This window comes from Watersipora subatra, chromosome 4 (assembly GCF_963576615.1).
Source record: "Watersipora subatra chromosome 4, tzWatSuba1.1, whole genome shotgun sequence".
Lineage (NCBI taxonomy): Eukaryota > Metazoa > Bryozoa > Gymnolaemata > Cheilostomatida > Watersiporidae > Watersipora > Watersipora subatra.
Genome location: NC_088711.1, coordinates 15,659,251 through 15,679,481, shown reverse-complemented (window position 1 = coordinate 15,679,481; position 20,231 = coordinate 15,659,251). Strand labels below are relative to the sequence as shown.

The 20,231-nt window shown below is 39.7% G+C and overlaps 1 protein-coding gene across 1 annotated transcript; it reads left to right on the top strand.

The window, feature by feature from the left end:
- The first annotated feature begins 3,824 nt into the window (after positions 1-3,824).
- On the top strand, positions 3,825-19,861 carry LOC137392731 (trafficking protein particle complex subunit 11-like). Its single transcript, XM_068079049.1, has 24 exons — positions 3,825-4,028; positions 4,356-4,525; positions 5,272-5,342; positions 5,553-5,667; positions 6,412-6,511; positions 7,517-7,687; positions 8,017-8,150; positions 8,252-8,393; positions 8,500-8,575; positions 8,704-8,783; positions 9,078-9,156; positions 9,905-9,959; positions 10,454-10,661; positions 11,115-11,253; positions 11,528-11,658; positions 12,007-12,338; positions 12,924-13,049; positions 13,631-13,754; positions 15,343-15,495; positions 15,706-15,813; positions 15,954-16,108; positions 16,264-16,486; positions 19,124-19,288; positions 19,428-19,861. The coding sequence occupies exons 1-24, from the start codon at positions 3,825-3,827 to the stop codon at positions 19,440-19,442; spliced, it is 3,276 nt and encodes a 1,091-aa protein (XP_067935150.1). The 3' UTR covers positions 19,443-19,861.
- The last annotated feature ends 370 nt before the right edge of the window (positions 19,862-20,231 follow it).

Below are 20,231 nucleotides of genomic sequence, written 5' to 3'. Positions count from 1 at the left end.
GTGCATTCCTGTCATAGTATGCCAAGGTTTCACACGAAGTCATCAAATCTTTGATAGCTACAAAAGAATCCTGGTGTACCTGCAACCATTCAAAACGAACACAGCTCTTGGTCAGTGGCCACGAAGGTGAAGCAACAACAGCAAGATTGGGAACATATCGACCAACAAATTGCACAAGTCCCAAAAAAACTTTTAATTCAGCTACATTTTGGGGAGGTCTAGCTGACAAAATGGAATTAATCTTACCAGGGTCAGGTGAGACACCATCACTCGAAATAACATGACCTAAAAACTTGATCGAGGAAATACCAAATGCACATTTAGCAGGGTTCAAAGTAAGACCACACTCGGACAAGCGACTCATTACTTTTAACAATCTGACTTTGTGCTCAGCACTAGTTTGACCAAAAACGACAATATCATCAGCTAAATTTAAAACTCCCTCAAGCCCATTCAAAACTGTCTGAATGGTGTACTGAAAAATCTCAGGAGCAGCAGATACTCCCATTCTTAACCGCTTCATTCTAAACAGACCGATATGTGTTACAAAAGTAGTAATATTCCGAGATGCAGGATGCAATTCACACTGGAAAAAACCCTGTTTCAAATCCAACTTGGAAAACACTTTAGACCCATTGAGCTCAACTAGCATTTCCTGCATTGTTGGCACAGGATAGCGTTCCCTAACAATTGCCGTGTTGGCGCGTCTCATGTCAACACACAGACGAACCTCATCCCTTTCTTTAGGCACAACAACCAAAGGACTTACCCAAGTAGAACCTATACCATGAACCTTCTCAATAACACCCTCTTCAAGTAATTTTTGTAAAGCATTTTCAACTTTGGCCCGACAACTGAAAGGTAGACGTCTGACTGGCTGAGCAACTGGCTCACAGTCTGGATTAATGTGTAATTTGACCTGTACATTTTTCAATTTGCCCACACCAGAAAAACACCCAGGGTACTTGTCTTTCACAACACTTTCCAAACTGGCTTCAGTACTCAAGCTACTAACGTTGGTCAAACAGAATAGCCCTAGACTACTAGCAGTGGCAGCACTCAACAAATTGCATGCAATACCATCAAAGACATAAAATGTAGCATTAATAGTCTTACTATCTACTGAGACATTTAAATTGAACTGCCCTAACATACGCAAGGGTGCACATTGTCCATAAGCAAATAATTTCTTGGTAGTTGGTTGTAATACAACACTATTGCGTAAAATGTCATAGGTCTGTCTATCAAGTACATTATCTACAGCACCCGAATCTACAAGAATTGTTACTGAAATACCCGCCATTGATGCAGTACAAGTAGGTGTACCCTTACCAAGCGTAAGCCCATGGCCTACCGTAAACTCATGACTAAAATTGTCTACAGCTGAAGGCGAACCAGTCATAGTCGTAATGCCATCAGGTGTAGCAGCGTTATCGTCAGCAATAGCGTTCACCGTCGTAGATTTCTTGTTCTTCGCTTTACGACAGAACCTCGAGCCTGCAAAATGTCCCTCCTTCTTGCATTGGTTACAAATTTTACTCCGTACAGGACAGGAAGTGTCACTAGCTACATGGCCAGGCTTTGAACATCGGAAGCATGCAACGGTCTTTGAAGTCTTCTGTCCTTTTCTAGTGTTACTAGCCGAAAAAGTGTTATAGTTAGATATTGCACCTCCTTTATGAGCAACACGAGCGACGACATTAGGAGTAGTGGCAGCTATAGCTCGAGAATCGCCATCAAGTAACTGAACTGTACCAGCAACTTCCATAGCTCCAGCTAATGTCGTGATTCTAGTATCCTCAATGAGTTTTTTTGATAATCCTGAATGATTAACTCCAGAGATAAATTGCTCCAGCAAATTTTCATCAAGTCTATCTCCAAAGTTACCGTATCTAGATCCCTTTCTGACTCGAATCTGGAAATCTGTAAATGACTCACCACTCTGACGTATAATTGAGCGAAACCGTGTACGCTCCAGCCTCATGTTTCTAGGCTCACCAAAGTGTGATTGTAAGCTAAGCTTTAAATCGTCATAACCAACAGATTGTGGCACTGCAGGCGAAACCAAGTCTCTCAAAGTCTGATACTGACCAGCACTAAGTCCCATTAACAAGATAGGTACCTTCTTTGCATTCTCGGTGCTAGACACAGCAAAGTAGCATTCCAATCTTTCTAAAAACGAGTCAACCTCGGTGCCGTCCTCAAACGTGGGAATAGGTAATCCAGCCATCACAGTTAATAATAACGAGTTAAATAACCAGAAAACGAATCAAAGGTAAGCTAAATCATCCTTGTCGCCAATATTATGTTTTGGCACGCATTTAAAGTGTACACGAAGTGCAGATGGTTACAATTGCATTTATTGACAGAAGAGACAGATAATAGTAATGGCGCTTAAACCTCGCACATATAGTGATGTATATCACGTAACTTCCGTTAAGAGAATAGCATAGTCGTTAAGCATAAAGAGCAGCATAACTCTATGGACACAACAACAGGCTTTTTCCCTATTGGCCAATCTAGGTTTATATATCTATGGTTTAGGTCTTCACTCGTTCTATTCATCTTTTCACTCTAGCATTTTCAATTTTTCTAGCATCTTCAATTTCTAGCTCCTAAGAAACACAAAATAATTAGCATTTGACATGCCGACACGAACTGCAAAAAAATGTGGCTTTTACCAGAATTCTTGACTATGATACTTCAGCTGCATGCTAAATCAGGCACATTAGTTGAAGTGAAGCCCTTAAATAATTATTTACTTTCATTACATTAATGTATATTTTGAATGCTTAGCTTTTGCGTATGTACTATGATATTGAGTGAGTGGACTCAATATCATAGCACATATGGATTTTTTGACTTATGATTCTTGAACAAAATCTGTTATAGACCATTTGTCGAATGTGCTTATACGAAAGTTCATTCAGTTCCGCTAGAGGTTGGAGTTGTCTAACTTTTTTAAATTTAAATATACCTAATTTGCGGATCGTATTCAAATGAAGAGTTATTTTGCCTGCAAAGTACTAACTACAATACTATAGCAAACAAGTGAAGCTTTTGTTGAATCTTCCAAGCATGAGAAGATTTCAAACAAATGAGGCCTCATCTCTTTCTTTATAAGCAATGATGTCATATGAGTTTGCTATCATCAAAATAAGTTAGAAAACTATTGAGAATACAATCCCCACACAGGAAAATTATTAATGAAACTCGTAATTAAACAAATATCGTTGTAACCTTTTAAGACACTCTTATCAAACTTACAGTAGCCAACGTAGACAATGAGCGTACATTAAGTGCTTTCTAGTGAATAGTGTTACAAGTTTTTTAGAAGTAGCTCAGTAAGTATATCCCAAATGAATACGTTAATCTCCACAATTTTGTAATTACCGCTTAAGAATAGTGCAGATTAAATTAATAAACTCTGAAGCAACTAAAAATATTTATCAATTATGACAATTGACAAAAAATAAGTGCGTAAGCTTGTAAGCACCGCACTCTTACCTGTCCGCTAAAGTTCGTATAGCTTGTGCGGTGATCAAGCTAAACGACCTTTACATAGTCTAGCGTAAATGTAAACGGCCCTTGTTCTAACGACCCTAAACAAGTACGAGCCGAATGTAAGATCTACGATAGTTTGAAAATGCGAAGGACGTATTTTCTTTTTAGGAAATCGACTTAAACCGTCATATACCACATTTTGATGTACTGTATTTTAAGTTTTACTTTGCAGTTGGCTTATTATATCTTATAATTTTGTTTTCTGACAAAAATTTGACAGAATAATATATAATGTGACTGTGTTTGAATTATGCAGGTGAATGATGGCTTGGGCATGCGATTTTCCAAATGAGCTCTTGCAGAAGCCGTTAGGTCTAGCTGTCTTGGCTGGCCTCGAAACGACATACAACGCTGTTCATAAAGGCATCTGGGATTTATTTTGTAACAATAGAAAGTCAGACCGTGTTCCCTTAAACTTTGTCACTTTACCTGTGGATCATGACTACCCAAAAGCCAAAGCTAAGGTAAATGGTCTAACGTGTTATAAATTGTATGCTGCTTGTAAAATAAAATCGCATGAGTTGCCTGTTTACACCAGCAGATTGAATACACACTCTTGTTCACTGTTTTCAAAATTTAAACTATATTGTAAATATTATAATCATGTCATAATGCTGCTCTTGTTGATGTAAAGGTAGATATATAACACAAATAAGTAATGTATTCAGTTATGGAACCCACAATTGTAAGAGTGAGCTAATGTGTTTATGCTGCCATTGTTTGAATTTGACCACTGTCTTTTTCTTGCTGTCTTTCCGGGTTTTTAAGGGAAGTAATTTTATATTATGCAGCGAGCAAACTATGAGTGGTACATACCTAAAGGCATCCTCCCACGTAATTGGATGATCAAGCACTTGAGCAAAGTTCCAGCATTGATCATAACATTTTTTGACCTTGACTGGGACGAGCCACATTGGAATGAAAAGCTGATTGAGTGTTCCAGCAGGCTAAAAATTATCAGGTTTGTAACTCAACACTGGTTAAGCTTGTCAGCTTGGTTGTCATAGACACTAGAACTTCTTATAAAGCTCGTAAATTAAAGGTTCATAGGTCAATGGTGTACATGATGTTGATATAAAACTAATATTGATTGTATGTAAGTTGGTTCATAAGAACCTGCTATACGTTGTATTTTAGTAGCTTGGTCCAGAAGAACATGCTATATATTGTCTGTTAGTAGCTTGGTCAATAAGAACACGCTATACATTGTCTGTTAGTAGGTTGGTCCATAAAACATGCTATATATTTTCTGCTAGTAGGATATTCATTAGCATAAAACCTCATACAAGTAAATGTATATTTGAAGTAGTTTATACAGTAGACGCCTGATCTGGCCTCTTTCTTGATGCCTCTAGTGTTGGTGTTAATAGTTGTGCTTCTTTCATGATGTGATACAGGGAGTTATGGCTGTTTGACTATGATGTGATAGCATGAGTTATGGCTGTCTGATTATGATGTGATAGCAGGAGTTGTGGCTGTCTGACTATGATGTGATAGCGGGAGTTGTGACTGTCTGACTATGATGTGATACAGGGAGTTGTGGCTGTCTGACTATGATGTGATAGCGGGAGTTGTGGCTGTCTGATTATGATGTGATAGTGGGAGTTGTGGCTGTCTGACTATGATGTGAGTAAGGGAGTTGTGACTGTCTGACTATGATGTGATTAAGGGAGTTGTGGCTGTCTGACTATAATGATTGCCTTGTAGAAACAGTTTAGAGAAGCGCTCAACAAAGGTAGTAGCTGTACTCATACAGAGGTCTCCACCCTTACCACCAGGTGTGTTCATATTTGTGTTATCACTAGCCTCTCTCTAGCCATTGCCTTTATGTAATGGCAGCCTCTTCAATATGTTGATCATTCACTACTCAGGCCATGCCCACATCTCTTTAAAGATAAAGAGATGTGGGGGCCCACATTTCTTTTGGGATAAAACTGTATGTATGACATCATTTTACACTCGATATATACTAATGCTGTTTGCCACAGGAGAGGACAACATGGCATCAGAAAGAGCGGCAGCTTTCTGTACAGAGTGTGATCTCTCTCCGAAGTCTTTGTTCGTGCTGCCTCATACCGACCACTTGCTGGGTTACATTATCAGGTACATGTGTCTTTCACGAGCTATCGTTAGCATCACTAGGGTGGAAACAGCATTATTAGTAAAACTGCAAGGTTATTTGCATTGAGCCAAATAAGGTGGTGTTGTTTGAATGACTACATACCTCACAACCAACTGTTGAAGATACAGTATGTGAAAGTTTTTGCTCAACCATTGTACAACATATATTATATATAAGTATTACAACATTGCAGGCTTCTTAAGGGAAATAATGGTATCTTAATTCTGACAACTATTTAGTCGTTGATTTTCATATGATAACTAGCATTCTGGCAGTCCCGTGAGAGATCATCATGTGTAATGGCGATCTGCACAATTATTCCTTGATGTAGCGAGGTGGTCGAGTAGCACAATTGGTAGTGCACTTGTTTGTGAATCTGAATATCCAGGTGTGATTTCCGTGCCGGGCAATCTTTTTTCCTAACGTTTTTAGCGTGGCTTCAGATGGATGGTCACAGCTCTTATTATAGTAAAGATTTAGAAACTTTAAATTTGTGTTTGTTAGTTAGCAGTCCTTAGCATAGATCTCGTTGTATTACTATGTGGTTGGAGGTTAAACGGCTCCAGCCAAGCCGCGTTGTCTCTCAGCTACTTGGACTGTTTGACTCGCTATTCTTTTTGTCAACGGATACAAATATCATTTTTTTTGTTTTTCTAGCCAAAGATACTCGACACATTTTGCTGGCAATGTATTCAGGCGTTTTCTAAATTATTGTTTTTTTTCAGACTCGAGAATGCATTCTATGAGCTAGCTCAGAACTATTTTACAACGAGTATTAGGAGAGTGCAGGCTCACAGAGATTACCTCAACAGAACTACACACCAGGTGAGTCACTTCTGTCTCAGTCCTGGCACTCACCGTCTGCTGGCTTCTGTTAGTTTATGATATAATTAAATGGTAACTAAATGCCCTTTTGTAACACGCTAGTCTGCAGTAGTAACATGCAAAATGCTCTATCCATATGTAGTGAATAAATGTTTGTGTTGTCCAAACAGAAGAGGCCACTTGTGTTAAATAATGAAGCTACCACCTCTTTGTATATGTTTGTTTATAAATGTGTATTGAGTGTTTTTTCGTATGAAGACTTGTTGCTCCAATAGTGTAGGTTCAAATCTCAATTGCTACATTCAGGAATTTTGTGACATTTCGTAGTTTCAGCTCACACCTCGTTAAGGCTGGTTCCGTATCGATTGCGAGGCCTTGGCGGTAACTTGCGCAGCAAAACGCTTGCGACACTAGGTTTGGCGGCTTCTGTTCACATATAAAGCTGCATCGCTAATAATCGCATAAAATGTTTGCTCGCCATGCCGTTTCGATAATGGTGACCTTCACCTGTACAGTGCATTTCGAGAAGATTTTGCCTGCGGTTTCGCGACATTTGAACAGCGCTAAACTCTTGCATTGACCGCCGGCGGTACTTGGCAGTACCAGGCGTGTAGGTTCACATTTCACCACAATCGCCTGCAGTGCTGTCGCCGGTGCTTTGCCATGTATGTGGGAACCCGGCTTTAGTGTTTAGATCCTTTTGTTGTTATGTTTAGCTACACTGCTACAGTCACTTTCGCTGTGGTTGTAACTGTAACATACTTTTCACATGGGTGCCAACAGAATCTTGAATGTTTTTAGCAATGTCTGTGTAGTACTTTTTGTATGATTTGCTCTGTTATATTAGCTTGTACTGCTGTTTGTCGCTCTCACATCAGCTATGTATGGTTAAAAGCTCTCACAGCTAATGCTTTGTTGTATAAGTCAGCTGTTGTAAACATAATCTGCCATGAATGTGCACAGCTTTAAAAATCTATCGGAATAAATTTACGTTTTTGTCAACAGATGTTGTTCATCAGGCATCAGTTCAAGGTCGCATTCTTTAACGAGCTCAAACAGGACCGCCAGATAGCACTCAAGCGATACAAGCAAGCGTACGGCTACTGTTTGGAGGCCAAGGCCAATGAGCACACGATCCTTGAAGTGAAGACTGTTGCTGGCTTCGTTAGCTACAAGGTACATACTCCACCCATTTGAGCTTGATGTTGAGGTAACAACTTAGATTGGGACATTTTATTTACCGCTTTAGGGTTGTTGTTACTTGCTGACTTTTTGTCACCAGTGCTAGTATGTCTACACTCCTTGTCCATCATATACTGACATATTCTTTAGCTATGGTTATTTATGATAGCTGACCAATGGCAGGCAGCTGCTGGCTTTTTAAGTTATGCTGTGATATTTACATATATCACATATACATATACACATATACATATATCTATATTTTGACTCATGGATCTCATGAATTTTAAGTAATATGTTGTTAAATTTGCATCATTTTACAGATTTGCTTGTTGTCATTTATGCATAATGCACCACTGGATGCCATAGAGCAGTTCCGGAAACACATAGAAAACTTTAAAACACGCGTAGGACCACCTCATCTCGCGTTTGAACACAGCGCCTGGTTATCGAAACAGTAAGTTCAAAATTTGTTTTGTAAAAGAGTTTTTAAGTTTGACATATGTGCTTGAGTACTTCTTGGTTGTGCCTGGTACAAGGGAACATGTTTTGTTTTAGGTTTCAACACTTTGGCGATTTGTTTGATGAATCGATCCGACGAGGACTGACAGCTATTCAGACTCAACATCCAGGCTTTTACTACTATCAGGCAGCTCAGCACGCTATCACTAGAAAACAGCTCTGCATTGGTCTCTGTCAGGTGATCTCTTTTGTATTTTGACCGTCTGAATGTATTCTTCCTCCTTCCCCCCCCCTCTGTCGAGAAAATATAAGGCTAACTTTATGTTGAACTTTTGGACTTTTAGGGCCATGAGACAACCGCTCAACAGCCTGAACCCGTAGATTTCTTTGGACAACGCCCTTGGCTTACCGCATACGCTAGTAAGTTATATCACGCATTTCTCATCTCACACATTTGTGTACCGTGTCTCTACACCTTCCTTTATTCTGGTAACTGGGTAATGAATGATACATGGGCTAGTCTGTGAGCATTTCCTGTTCGCTTGCAGATTCAGAGGTGTCTGACTCAACAGCCTATCAGCAAGCCCTTTCCTCTCTGCAAAATCTTGAACTCATGGCTAACCACTCGGTAATACTGGCTGCGGTACAGTAGATGCTCCTATAACGTAAATAATCCGTTTCAAGAATGTTTACGTTACAAGGATTTTATGTTATAAGAACAGTAAAATATATGCAAATTGCCTAAGCAGTTCCAAGATCGTCCTAAACTCGCTCTGTTTGGCCCTTCAAATAGGAGAACCTAAACTAGAGGTTTACGTTATGGGAGCGTCTACTTTATCTTATTCGGACTGAGTGGTAACTATCATTGTGCATTGGTATTTAACCTAGCCAACAGGATGTGATGTCATACTATTTGTTACAGGGAGAGATTATACAGCTGCTAACTGTAGCCATCAATCATTTTCAGAAACACAAGTCTTCGCGGATGAGAGTTCATTTAAGTAGGTATTATCAGTACTAGTACCCAGGCAGTCTGCTGCGCTGTGAGAGATTGTCAGATGTGCCCATAAAGCACAGAGATTAAGAACAAATTAAAACATGGAAGGCGAACGATTTGTACAGGTGGTAGCATGCCGGGTGGTGAAGCCCCTTGTCGCAGGTTCGAATCCCGTACTAAGCAATCTTTTTCCCAGCATCCAACCATGTCTTTGGACAGATAGCAGGATACAGCTCTTATTATAGTAAGGACGAGCTGGATGCCTTGCGTTGCACAATTAATAATAAAGCAGCTTATAAACATTACCTTACCTACTACATCACTTTTACACTACATTACCTGCAACTGTTTATAAGCTGTTTTTATTACTCATGCAACGCCGGGCATTAATCTAGCAAGGACAGTTGGTAATCATTACTTGTGGCGCAACATCGTTATGCGTATTTTAACCGTAGTAATAAATATCTTCACGTTATTGATAGCTATGTCCAGTTGAACGCCGTAGTCCGATAGATAAGCTCGATGCCTCTAGAAGTGGAGGGTTCTGAGATCCAATCTTGTGCGCAGCAGATTTTTAGTTACAAAAACTTCATCGCTATAACTGGACTGTATTGTACCTTAAACACAAAACAATTATGTCTGTTAAGTAATTGGTTCATGGTACTGTAAAGGCTTCTGGTATCCAGTTTTTGCTATTTCTGATCACTCCACAATTGTGTGGTTGAGTCAGAATATTGTTGAATGTGTTGTAGTGGTTATGATTGGAGAAGAGCACTATCATGCCAGGGAGTATCACAAGGCTCTACAGTAAGTATCACACGGCCCTACAGTAAGTATAATAAGGCCCTATAGTAAGTATTACAAGGCCCTACAGTAAGTATCACCAGGCCTTACAGTAAGCAGCGCAAGAACCTACAGTAAGTAGTACAAGGCCCTACAGTAAGTATCACCAGGCCTTACAGTAAGTACCACAATGCCCTACAGTAAGTGCCACAATTCCCTACAGTAAGTACCACATAGCCCTACAGTATCCTATGCTTATACTCCTTATATGTAAAATATATAGAGATTGGATCAGATGAACCTGGTTTTACATAATACTTGTAATATCTGTGAAGTCAGAGCTTGTTTTGATGGCCTATTCTGAATATAAAATGATATTGATGCATTTGGTTCACTCAACTAAATCTAGTCGATCAGTCATGTTTTTGATTTGTAGGTGAGTGGTACTCTGCATCAGATGATGTAGTCTTTATAAATGGGTAAACAAGTTATTCTCTGAAGCAACTTATTAATTGCAGAATTCTCAACCGTGTGGCTACGGAGTATAGGAAGGAAGGCTGGTATACACTTCTGACAGCTGTAGTAACCACAGCTCTGCGAAGTGCCTACCTGCTGGCTGATCTCCAAAACTATATCACCCTTTCCCTAGAGTTTTTGGCTGAAGAGATATGTAGGTCTGTCGAGAGTAAAACTAAAGCCCAAGTGGACTTGTTGCAGGTTATCTGTGTAAGTGATGTCACATCAATCGCTGTCTACCTTTATACTTGATGTTATGCAAATATATCTTTGCTTCACTGTTTTAGCTTATCATTGTCACGTGTGTTTGTCATGCTTGGGATTTACCCATCATTCCTTGTGATCCATGAAGTGATTGGATAAAAAGCAACGAGCTTAATATTTGTGGTAGTTAGCTGTGATTTTACAAACTGACATCTGACAGCTGGGTATAAGAGGTGTAATGTTGATATTATTACTGATCCTAGAGCTCTATTCGCTTTTTTTATCATGTCTAAATTTATAATTGCAAAAGTGGCAATATTTTAATTTTAGACATCATTGGGAAGACTAGCCAGTCAATCACTGTCAGTAGGATTGATCAAGATTACCCTGTGGATGTTTCTGTAAATTCGCTGTATTTTGTGACAACTAATGACTGTACATCTTTGTTTTCAATTATAGGGTAATATACCAGACCATCAACCAGGGTGTGATGTCGGGGCAGTGGCGGCTGCCACCCAAAGATGGCAGGACACTGTTAGTGCATCTCCTGTGGTTTCTGAACCGATATGTGTCAACATGGCTGACATTCTTTCATTTGGTAGGTTTGCTAAGCAATGTGCAGCCTTATGATACACGTCTCAAGGGCATTACTTGGGGAGCAGCAGTTGGATAGTCCCTCCATCATAAGTACTTGTGTAGTTCAGCTCGTAATCAATAATAGCTACTCATTACATTTCTATTTCTGACTCTATATAACCTTCCAAGAAAAAAGCTGATACCTCTTTTTCTTGTTGTGGTTTGAGTGCTGTTTTTTTGCTTTTCATTCAGTTCATTGCTAGTTAGTGAAATGTAAGTTAGGGTTATTTTGGTAGTTGACTGCAAAGTGTGCTTCATGAAGTCTAAATACAAGGTGGATGAAGAGGTCAAGCTGGTTGTGTACGTCCGGTGTAATGCTCAGTTCTCCCTCAGGTTCTCCCAGCTGGAGCTTGTATTCAACAATGAGGTATGATGTTAGCGATTCGTAAGCGATTACTAACTTCTACTTCACTGCATTCATGAGTGAGGTGGCTCTGCCATGAACAGTATTCTAAGCAGCTGTGAACTGCATTTTTTACTGTATTAGGTGGTGTCTCTGTACTGGTTTCACAGCAACTTCAAATCGTGAGCTACAACTTTCCTATGAGCTTCATTAGTTACAACGGGCTAGATTGTAATATTGTCTCATAATTTGTGACCTAAATGTACAACGTATCAATTATTGCTGGAGGCAGTTTCACCATGTTTGAGTCTGCTATTGCACCTTGCTATCCAGAGGAATGACTTGTTATATGCTCCTATGAATTGATTGCAGGAGTACAACCAGAAGTGTGTGCTCAAGGACGCCGGTGACCTCATGGCTGTCATTGATGAAAGTCAGCTGAGCTGTAATGATCTTCTCTTCCTCTCAAGAGAAACCAAAGCATTTGATTTCAGTCTGAATCCAGAGACGCATGATATGGGTAAAACGCTGCAGGCCATGTTCGTAAACCTCAGCTTCGACTCTGCTGTACCTATTGTTCTGAGATGCCCTCTCAGTCAGGGCAATATTGGATGTGATGCGGAGAGAGACAGGGCCATATCAGCTGTTCAGCAAATCGACAGACTGCCGGAGTGGAGTGCTATTCCTTCAAGAACATCCATAGAGTAAGAGTTCTTTTCTTATGTTACGCAGTTATCACTCACTCTTGCGACTTCAATAATGAGGCAAAAAATAATCATTAAAAAGTTGAAAATTACAGAAAATGAATAAAACTAAAAAACTTGAATACATAAAATCTCTCGCACTCTGACTCAGTGAGATCGCACTCTGACTCAGTGAGATCGCACTCTGACTCAGTGAGATCGCACTCTGACTCAGTGAGATCTCAACTCTGACTCAGTGAGATCGCACTCTGACTCAGTGAGATCTCAACGTTCACTCAGTTCACTTCCCTTCTGTTGCGCTTCATGAAGTGTTCAAGCGCAACATGCTTGTTCTTGCATCATGCCTCTTAAACGTCCTTGACCCTCAAAATTATTTAATAAACTTCAAAAAAAAAGAGGAAAATGCTTACGATTAATAAAAAAGTGAATTTATTAAATACGAGTTTATTAGTTTTTAGCTCGAATATTTTCAGTTATTGTGAGGGTCGCTGGTCTCGGATTTACCACGGAAACTGAGGGATTACTATAAACTAACAGCTTTGCGAGTGTTTATGCGGTGAAACGGATCTGTGGGGCATATTTTAGGTTGGCCTGTCGCAATTCTGAACTGCAAGTTGAGGCCAATTGTGAGACTACTTGTCTACTAAATGAATGCTTTCCTATCAACTGGATGATCACCAACGGCGAGTCTGAAAGTATAACAAATGTGAGGTAAGCTTGTTATTGCTTGTATTCATCATAAATCATGATTGGTCTTGCAAGTACAAACTCACATTTCAGGTGCGAATCATTTTTGATCTGGCGCTAAATTTACTGAACAAATTGAATTACAATCTTGAAATTGAATCTTAGACATATCCAAGCTAATTGTCTAAAAGTGTAATTATTTGATGTTAGAAATGCTCGAGTCCATTTAGCACTTCTAACAAAATATCTACGCAATAATTAACTTCAGCATTGAAATATGTGAATTTTATAGCTAACTGTTTGCTAGAATGTGACTTTGGCTTTATTATCACCACACTCTAATAGTAGCTTATATACTCTGAGTGAAAGCAATTCAACCCATTATACATTAAATCTCAAATTTACACTATACATATATCCAACAGTTTTATAAATAGATATGTCTGTGGGTTTTGCAATGTTATAATTGGTGGACTGCTTCAATTACTCACAGGGTCACAGAAGGCTAAGATGGGTAGGGTGTCTTTGGCTACACATAACTATCAAACATGCGCCATAGAAATATGACATAGAGCGATGACTATTAATCTATATATACTTTCTAGGTTAGCATTCAGTGTAGAGGAGAACAGCTCCGGTGTATATCTTAGTCTAAACAGTAAGGATGTCACTCAGCTAACTTCTGGAAACAATAGCGTGGTAATAGAGAAGATGGACCACACTCAACAGGTACCTTTTCTCACATCCTTTTTGAGTAATTCGTATTACTTCCAAGGTAGCAGCAGTGTTTGTCAAGGGGTAGAGGTAGACTGCAGTGTTTGTCAAGGGGTGGAGGTAGCAGCAGTGTTTGTCAAGGGGTGGAGGTAGCAGCAGTGTTTGTCAAGGGGTAGAGGTAGCAGCAGTGTTTGTCAAGGGGTAGAGGTAGCAGCAGTGTTTGTCAAGGGGTAGAGGTAGCAGCAGTGTTTGTCAAGGGGTAGAGGTAGCAGCAGTGTTTGTCAAGGGGTAGAGGTAGACTGCAGTGTTTGTCAAGGGGTGGAGGTAGCAGCAGTGTTTGTCAAGGGGTGGAGGTAGCAGCAGTGTTTGTCAAGGGGTAGAGGTAGCAGCAGTGTTTGTCAAGGGGTAGAGGTAGCAGCAGTGTTTGTCAAGGGGTAGAGGTAGCAGCAGTGTTTGTCAAGGGGTAGAGGTAGCAGCAGTGTTTGTCAAGGGGTAGAGGTAGCAGCAGTGTTTGTCAAGGGGTAGAGGTAGACTGCATTGTTTGTCAAGGGGTAGAGGTAGCAGCAGTGTTTGTCAAGGGGTAGAGGTAGCAGCAGTGTTTGTCAAGGGGTAGAGGTAGCAGCAGTGTTTGTCAAGGGGTAGAGGTAGCAGCAGTGTTTGTCAAGGGGTAGAGGTAGCAGCAGTGTTTGTCAAGGGGTAGAGGTAGCAGCAGTGTTTGTCAAGGGGTAGAGGTAGACTGCAGTGTTTGTCAAGGGGTGGAGGTAGCAGCAGTGTTTGTCAAGGGGTGGAGGTAGCAGCAGTGTTTGTCAAGGGGTAGAGGTAGCAGCAGTGTTTGTCAAGGGGTAGAGGTAGCAGCAGTGTTTGTCAAGGGGTAGAGGTAGCAGCAGTGTTTGTCAAGGGGTAGAGGTAGCAGCAGTGTTTGTCAAGGGGTAGAGGTAGCAGCAGTGTTTGTCAAGGGGTAGAGGTAGACTGCATTGTTTGTCAAGGGGTAGAGGTAGCAGCAGTGTTTGTCAAGGGGTAGAGGTAGCAGCAGTGTTTGTCAAGGGGTAGAGGTAGCAGCAGTGTTTGTCAAGGGGTAGAGGTAGCAGCAGTGTTTGTCAAGGGGTAGAGGTAGCAGCAGTGTTTGTCAAGGGGTAGAGGTAGCAGCAGTGTTTGTCAAGGGGTAGAGGTAGCAGCAGTGTTTGTCAAGGGGTAGAGGTAGACTGCATTGTTGTAGGTCATATTTGATACTTTAAAAACAATTGCCATAAGAACCTCCCGTTTTATCGTCACATGCTAAATATTATTCGTGTCTCAATTTATCATCATCAATATTATTCGTGTTTGGATTCCACAGAAATAAATTAATGATAATATTCAAGATATTTGATGACAATAAAAACATTCGTATCCCTGTGTAATAATTGGAGCAATTCATCAAGCTGTTTAGGTGAAAGTTGACTGCGCGAGGCGCTCGTGGATTGAGGAAGGTGACACCATATCACTAACAGTAGTACTATTTGTACTGGCTTATCATTGATTGTAGTACCTTTGGTACATATAGGAATGCTGCTACTGCTGATTTGTCCTTAACCATATAAATTGCGTAGCTTATGGTTTACAGGTCAAGCAAACCTTGTTTGTGAGAGCGGTGGAAGAGGCTCCCGTGAGAATTACTGCTAAAGTGCTTTACAACATACAAGATGACACCTTTTCTCAGAGTTGTGTGCTCAACCTCGATGTTGTAAATCCTTTCACCATAACCTTTCATTACCTGGTGACTGTCTTTACATGTCTTTTATTTGACAGCAATTTTAACTGTTGAAGACAGGACAATGTGCTGATATATTTTCGAATTTTTCAATTGACCATCCAGCTTACCATGAGATTCTTTGCATTTCTATATTTCTTAAGAAGTTATACCAGCTTTGTGAGTCTCTTGCCTACATTCTACTCAGGAGTTGTCAGCTTCTGTTATATGTTTTAGAATAAAGGTCATATAAATGTCAATGCTGATGAGCCGTTCCTTTTGCACTTCACCATATCCAATGCTACCCAATATTCTCTCCATATTCAGAATGCTCAACTTCATCTGGTAGGTAATAATATCGTGCCTATGGGCATTCATATTGTGTGGTTGTTTGAAAGGCTGTATTAAATTTTAATATAGAAAGGCGAGTACAGTAGTACAAAGTAGTATAGGAGTTACTAAACAGCAGAACTGGTCAATTTTAGTCGGAGCATGTACCAGAAGAAAACCAGCTTGTTTCACAGATCTCTGATCTCACCTTGCATGGAGACGAGGAGGCGACCGAATATCAATCACTAGTAATGCCTAGCTCTATGAATAATGATATCATACCCGGTGAATATCAGATAACATGGAGAAGGTGAGAAGCTCTGCATGCTAATCAACCATACAGCTAATTGATTTTAGACGTTCCTGTGGTTGTTTAGTCACTGGTCTCTGTACCGTATTAGGTTTTCTAGATTCTATCATTCCCGTTACTGAGTGAAGAGGTGTGTATGAGCTGACACCTTGTAGGGCTGATGCTTCAGATGAGACTCTGGTGCATACAATGGTTGGTTTACCTCCTGTGACCGTTGAACAGCAGCCATTGTATGTTGATTGTGAGATGCCTGCCTACGGCCATGTGAACAGACCTTTGAATGTCGTTTATACACTCCATAACAGAACAGGCTATGTGCAGGAGTTTGAGGCAAGCATGGACAGTTGTGATTCATTCGCATTCACTGGTCACAAGCAGGTGAGCTCTATATGAATACATAATTTAGTGTTTAAGAATTGTCTACACCTTTAATTGTGTTGATCATTTTATCATCGAAGTTTAGTTTGGAGTTGTCTAGTCTCTCAATATAATCCAAATGTCATTTGTTGGCTGATATATGAGAAAATACCTTTACGGATTAGTTTGAAGTCATCCATTAACCTTTTTTTTAAATTTAGTCCCTACGAAACATGTCCGAAAATTGTATTTTTAACTGTAACTGTTTACATATATGTATATACACACACATGAGTTGAATGGTAGATTTGATATCGTGATATTAATGCTGATGTTGACATCTCTCAGTGCTCGCATCTTTCGGACAAGTTAGCCTCACACTAGCAAATATTCTTCAACTTGTACCTACAGTATAATGGTCAGCCAACAAAATCCACATGACCCTGGTGTCATGGACTGTGGTAGAAAACGTAAAAAAAGTAGAAGGCGAGTTTTAAAAATTTTTCACTAGTGCTTACGCTCACACAGCGGGCCTGCCGTTGGGCAGTTTCAACTACCCGACGGAAGGATTAAATTTTGGTCGGAAGATATCTAAGGTAGAGTGTTGGATAGGAGTACTTGAACTTGGTTCATTCACGGTATTTTGGCTATCGAACCAGTAAACAAGTTGATCACTCGGTTGGAAGTGAGTCAGTTTCTGGTTGCTGACTTTTGGTGGTGGTGGTAACCTTGGCTCATTAGAGCTCAAGTAGGTGGCGTCGGCATTTCTTTACGATGTTAATTTCTGAATTAGGACTATTGATGAACACAAATTAGAGACTTCACGTTGCGTGATATCGCCAAGGCAATAACTATACCTACATATTGAGAGGAGGATGGTGATGTTAAGAGATATTTATGAGGACATTTATTCATTCCTGGTTGGGAAAGAATTAGTTCTTGAGTGCTGTCATATCTCAAACAATTAGCTCCGTGGCAGGATTCAGTTTATCTCTATTATTTAGCTTTTGTGTAGATCGTATGTGCATTGGTAGCTCATGATAGGTAGGTTTCTCATCCTTTTGTTGTCAAATGCAGGTTTCTCATCTTTTTTTCCTTTAATAAATACAAAATTTCTAGAAATTCCCCTATCATACAGCCCACGACCAAAGTGATATTGAAAAAAAGAAAGGGTACTGCTGGTTGAAAAATGCAATATTAGCAGTCAAATGGCACTGCAGTGCAATAGGAGAACTGCAATGGTAGCTGTAATGTACTGAGTGTTATTATGTACAACAAACAGCAATAATGAAAGGAAAAGATTATATGTTTATAATGAGAAATGCAATATTAGAAGTAAAATGGCAAGCTGCTGTGTGATATATACACAGTTTGAAAGTTGGTTGTGTTGAATGTAGAAGGCTTTTGACAGCGATCTGTAATAGAAAGCAAGCATTAGCATTCACGCGTGTCTGGAAGCTTTTTGCAAACTGGAGCAAAATGAAGAAATGGGTTATGATCACAGAAACCATGGTTAAGTCGGGTGTGTGTGATTTAGAGTTATCTACCCTAGCAGGAAAAAATTGTCAGTTATTTTGCAAAAAAAATTTGATTCCAGCTTAATTACAGCAGATTTTATGGTCAATAAACTGAATGCATGTTTACCATTAGTGCGAAAACATAGTTCTGAGTAAACTGGTGTTAAAGTTTGAGAAACGAAAACCAATGCACAATTTTGTTTACATTTCAAAACGTCATAGCAACCAGTATCAAGAAGTTGTGATATTTATCTAGATTTCTGTATTTATATCTAAAGGATTATGCTGAATTTAAAAATCTAAACAGATTTTAGCTGGTTGTCATAGAAATAGCTGTATTTCTATAAGAAAATGTAGGCCTATAACTTAATTTGCAGATATTAAAAACAGCTTGGCAGCACCGCGATATTGGGCACAGCCGTAGTATCATCAACAAAATTTTTAGAAAAATAATAATAGTAACATATTGCACACCATCGGTCACTATATACTTCGATCTTGTAATCTCGAATGATTATTCTTATAATTAAATCTTATAATAATCCTATAAAGATTATAAAGCAATTTGGAGTTACCTGCTCTTACAAAATGGTGCTATGACATTAACCATAGATTGAATATTTTCCAGTAGCTTAGTCAGTAGCTCTGTATTGCAACAAATCTTCTTAGGTCTGTGACACTTACGATTTCGTTTGAGCATAATTTTGCAAATCCCTGAAATACAGTATTCAGGCATCTGAATGGTGCCATGGGCTAAATGATAAGGACTAAGGAAATTACATACATTATTGGCTAATTGCTGACTCTAGACCTTTCTGCATACACAGAGGAATGAAAATGGATTTATGACCTCCCATATCTCAGGCAGCATGTAATGTTGACATGTTGTTATAGCATTGTAGTGCATGGTTGTATTGCATTTTGTTACTGCATTGCAGATCACATTTGCATTGCACTTCATGCCTGGATTGTTTTTGCTACTTACTAATATTATGAATGGATGGGTATCTGACACAACTTATTTTATCTGTGTGATTATAAATTATTCTATTAACACTCTCTCAACTACTATTGCCATCAATCTTATAATTTTTGCGGGCTTAGAAGCTAAACTAGTGACCAGTAATGCGTTTTGTTACAGTTACACTTTCGTACTCTCCCATATGGGTCTCACTCTATAGCCTTTACGATGTACCCACTGGCAACAGGCCAACTACCTCTTCCCATTTTCAAACTCAACATGATGAAGCAGGCAAATGTGACAGACTTTATCAGCAAACTTTTGCCCAAGACTATCTATGTGCTGGTTAGTAACTCTGTTATCATGTAGCCTAGTTTACTGGTTATATTTTCCTTTGTAAGAATTTGAATGCTCTTGCATTTATTTGCTCATGTTTTTCAGAGCGTGGTAAAGTATTCATTGTGTATGTTTTGTATTCTTGTAGCCATTAGAATATTAAATATCCAAACACCAGATTGAAGGAGAGATGATAGCTAAAGAAATGAGACTGTCATGCATAGAGAACAACATTCTAAGAGAGCGACATGCAGAGAGGAGGACATGCGTAAAGGGTGACATGCATCAATAGCGATAAGCAGAGAGGGCGACATGAAACAAGAATGAATAGAACACTGATAATTTTAAAATTCAAATATTGTTGGCAAGATAGTTTTTTTATATATTTATTTGATTTCTAAATGGGCGTTAATGCCTTTGTTTCGGTTTTATCATAAAATGTTTAAACCTTTACTAAACTTATCAGCTTGAGCAGTGCTGATGGCCTGACTGGATGCATGTCATCATTTTTGTGCTATGTGGTACTCATACCATGTTTATACTCATACCATGTGGGTACTCATACCATGTGGGCACTCATACCATGTGGGCACTCATACCATGTGGGCACTCATACCATGTGGGCACTCATACCATGTGGGCACTCATACCATGTGGGCACTCATACCATGTGGGCACTCATACCATGTGGGCACTCATACCATGTGGGCACTCATACCATGTGGGCACTCATACCATGTGGGCACTCATACCATGTGGGCACCCACACCATGTGGGCACTCATACCATGTGGGCACTCATACCATGTGGTCACTCATACCATGTGGGCACTCATACCATGTGGGCACTCATACCATGTGGGCACTCATACCATGTGGGCACTCATACCATGTGGGCACTCATACCATGTGGGCACTCATACCATGTGGGCACTCATACCATGTGGGCACTC

Excerpts from the sequence above, each read along its gene's own strand:
- LOC137392731 (XM_068079049.1), top strand. The coding sequence starts at position 3,825 with ATGATGGCTTGGGCATGCGATTTTCCAAATGAGCTCTTGCAGAAGCCG. Across the intron at positions 13,755-15,342 it reads AGATGGACCACACTCAACAG|GTCAAGCAAACCTTGTTTGT; the intron begins GTACCTTTTCTC and ends TATGGTTTACAG. Across the intron at positions 15,814-15,953 it reads AGAATGCTCAACTTCATCTG|TCGGAGCATGTACCAGAAGA; the intron begins GTAGGTAATAAT and ends GGTCAATTTTAG.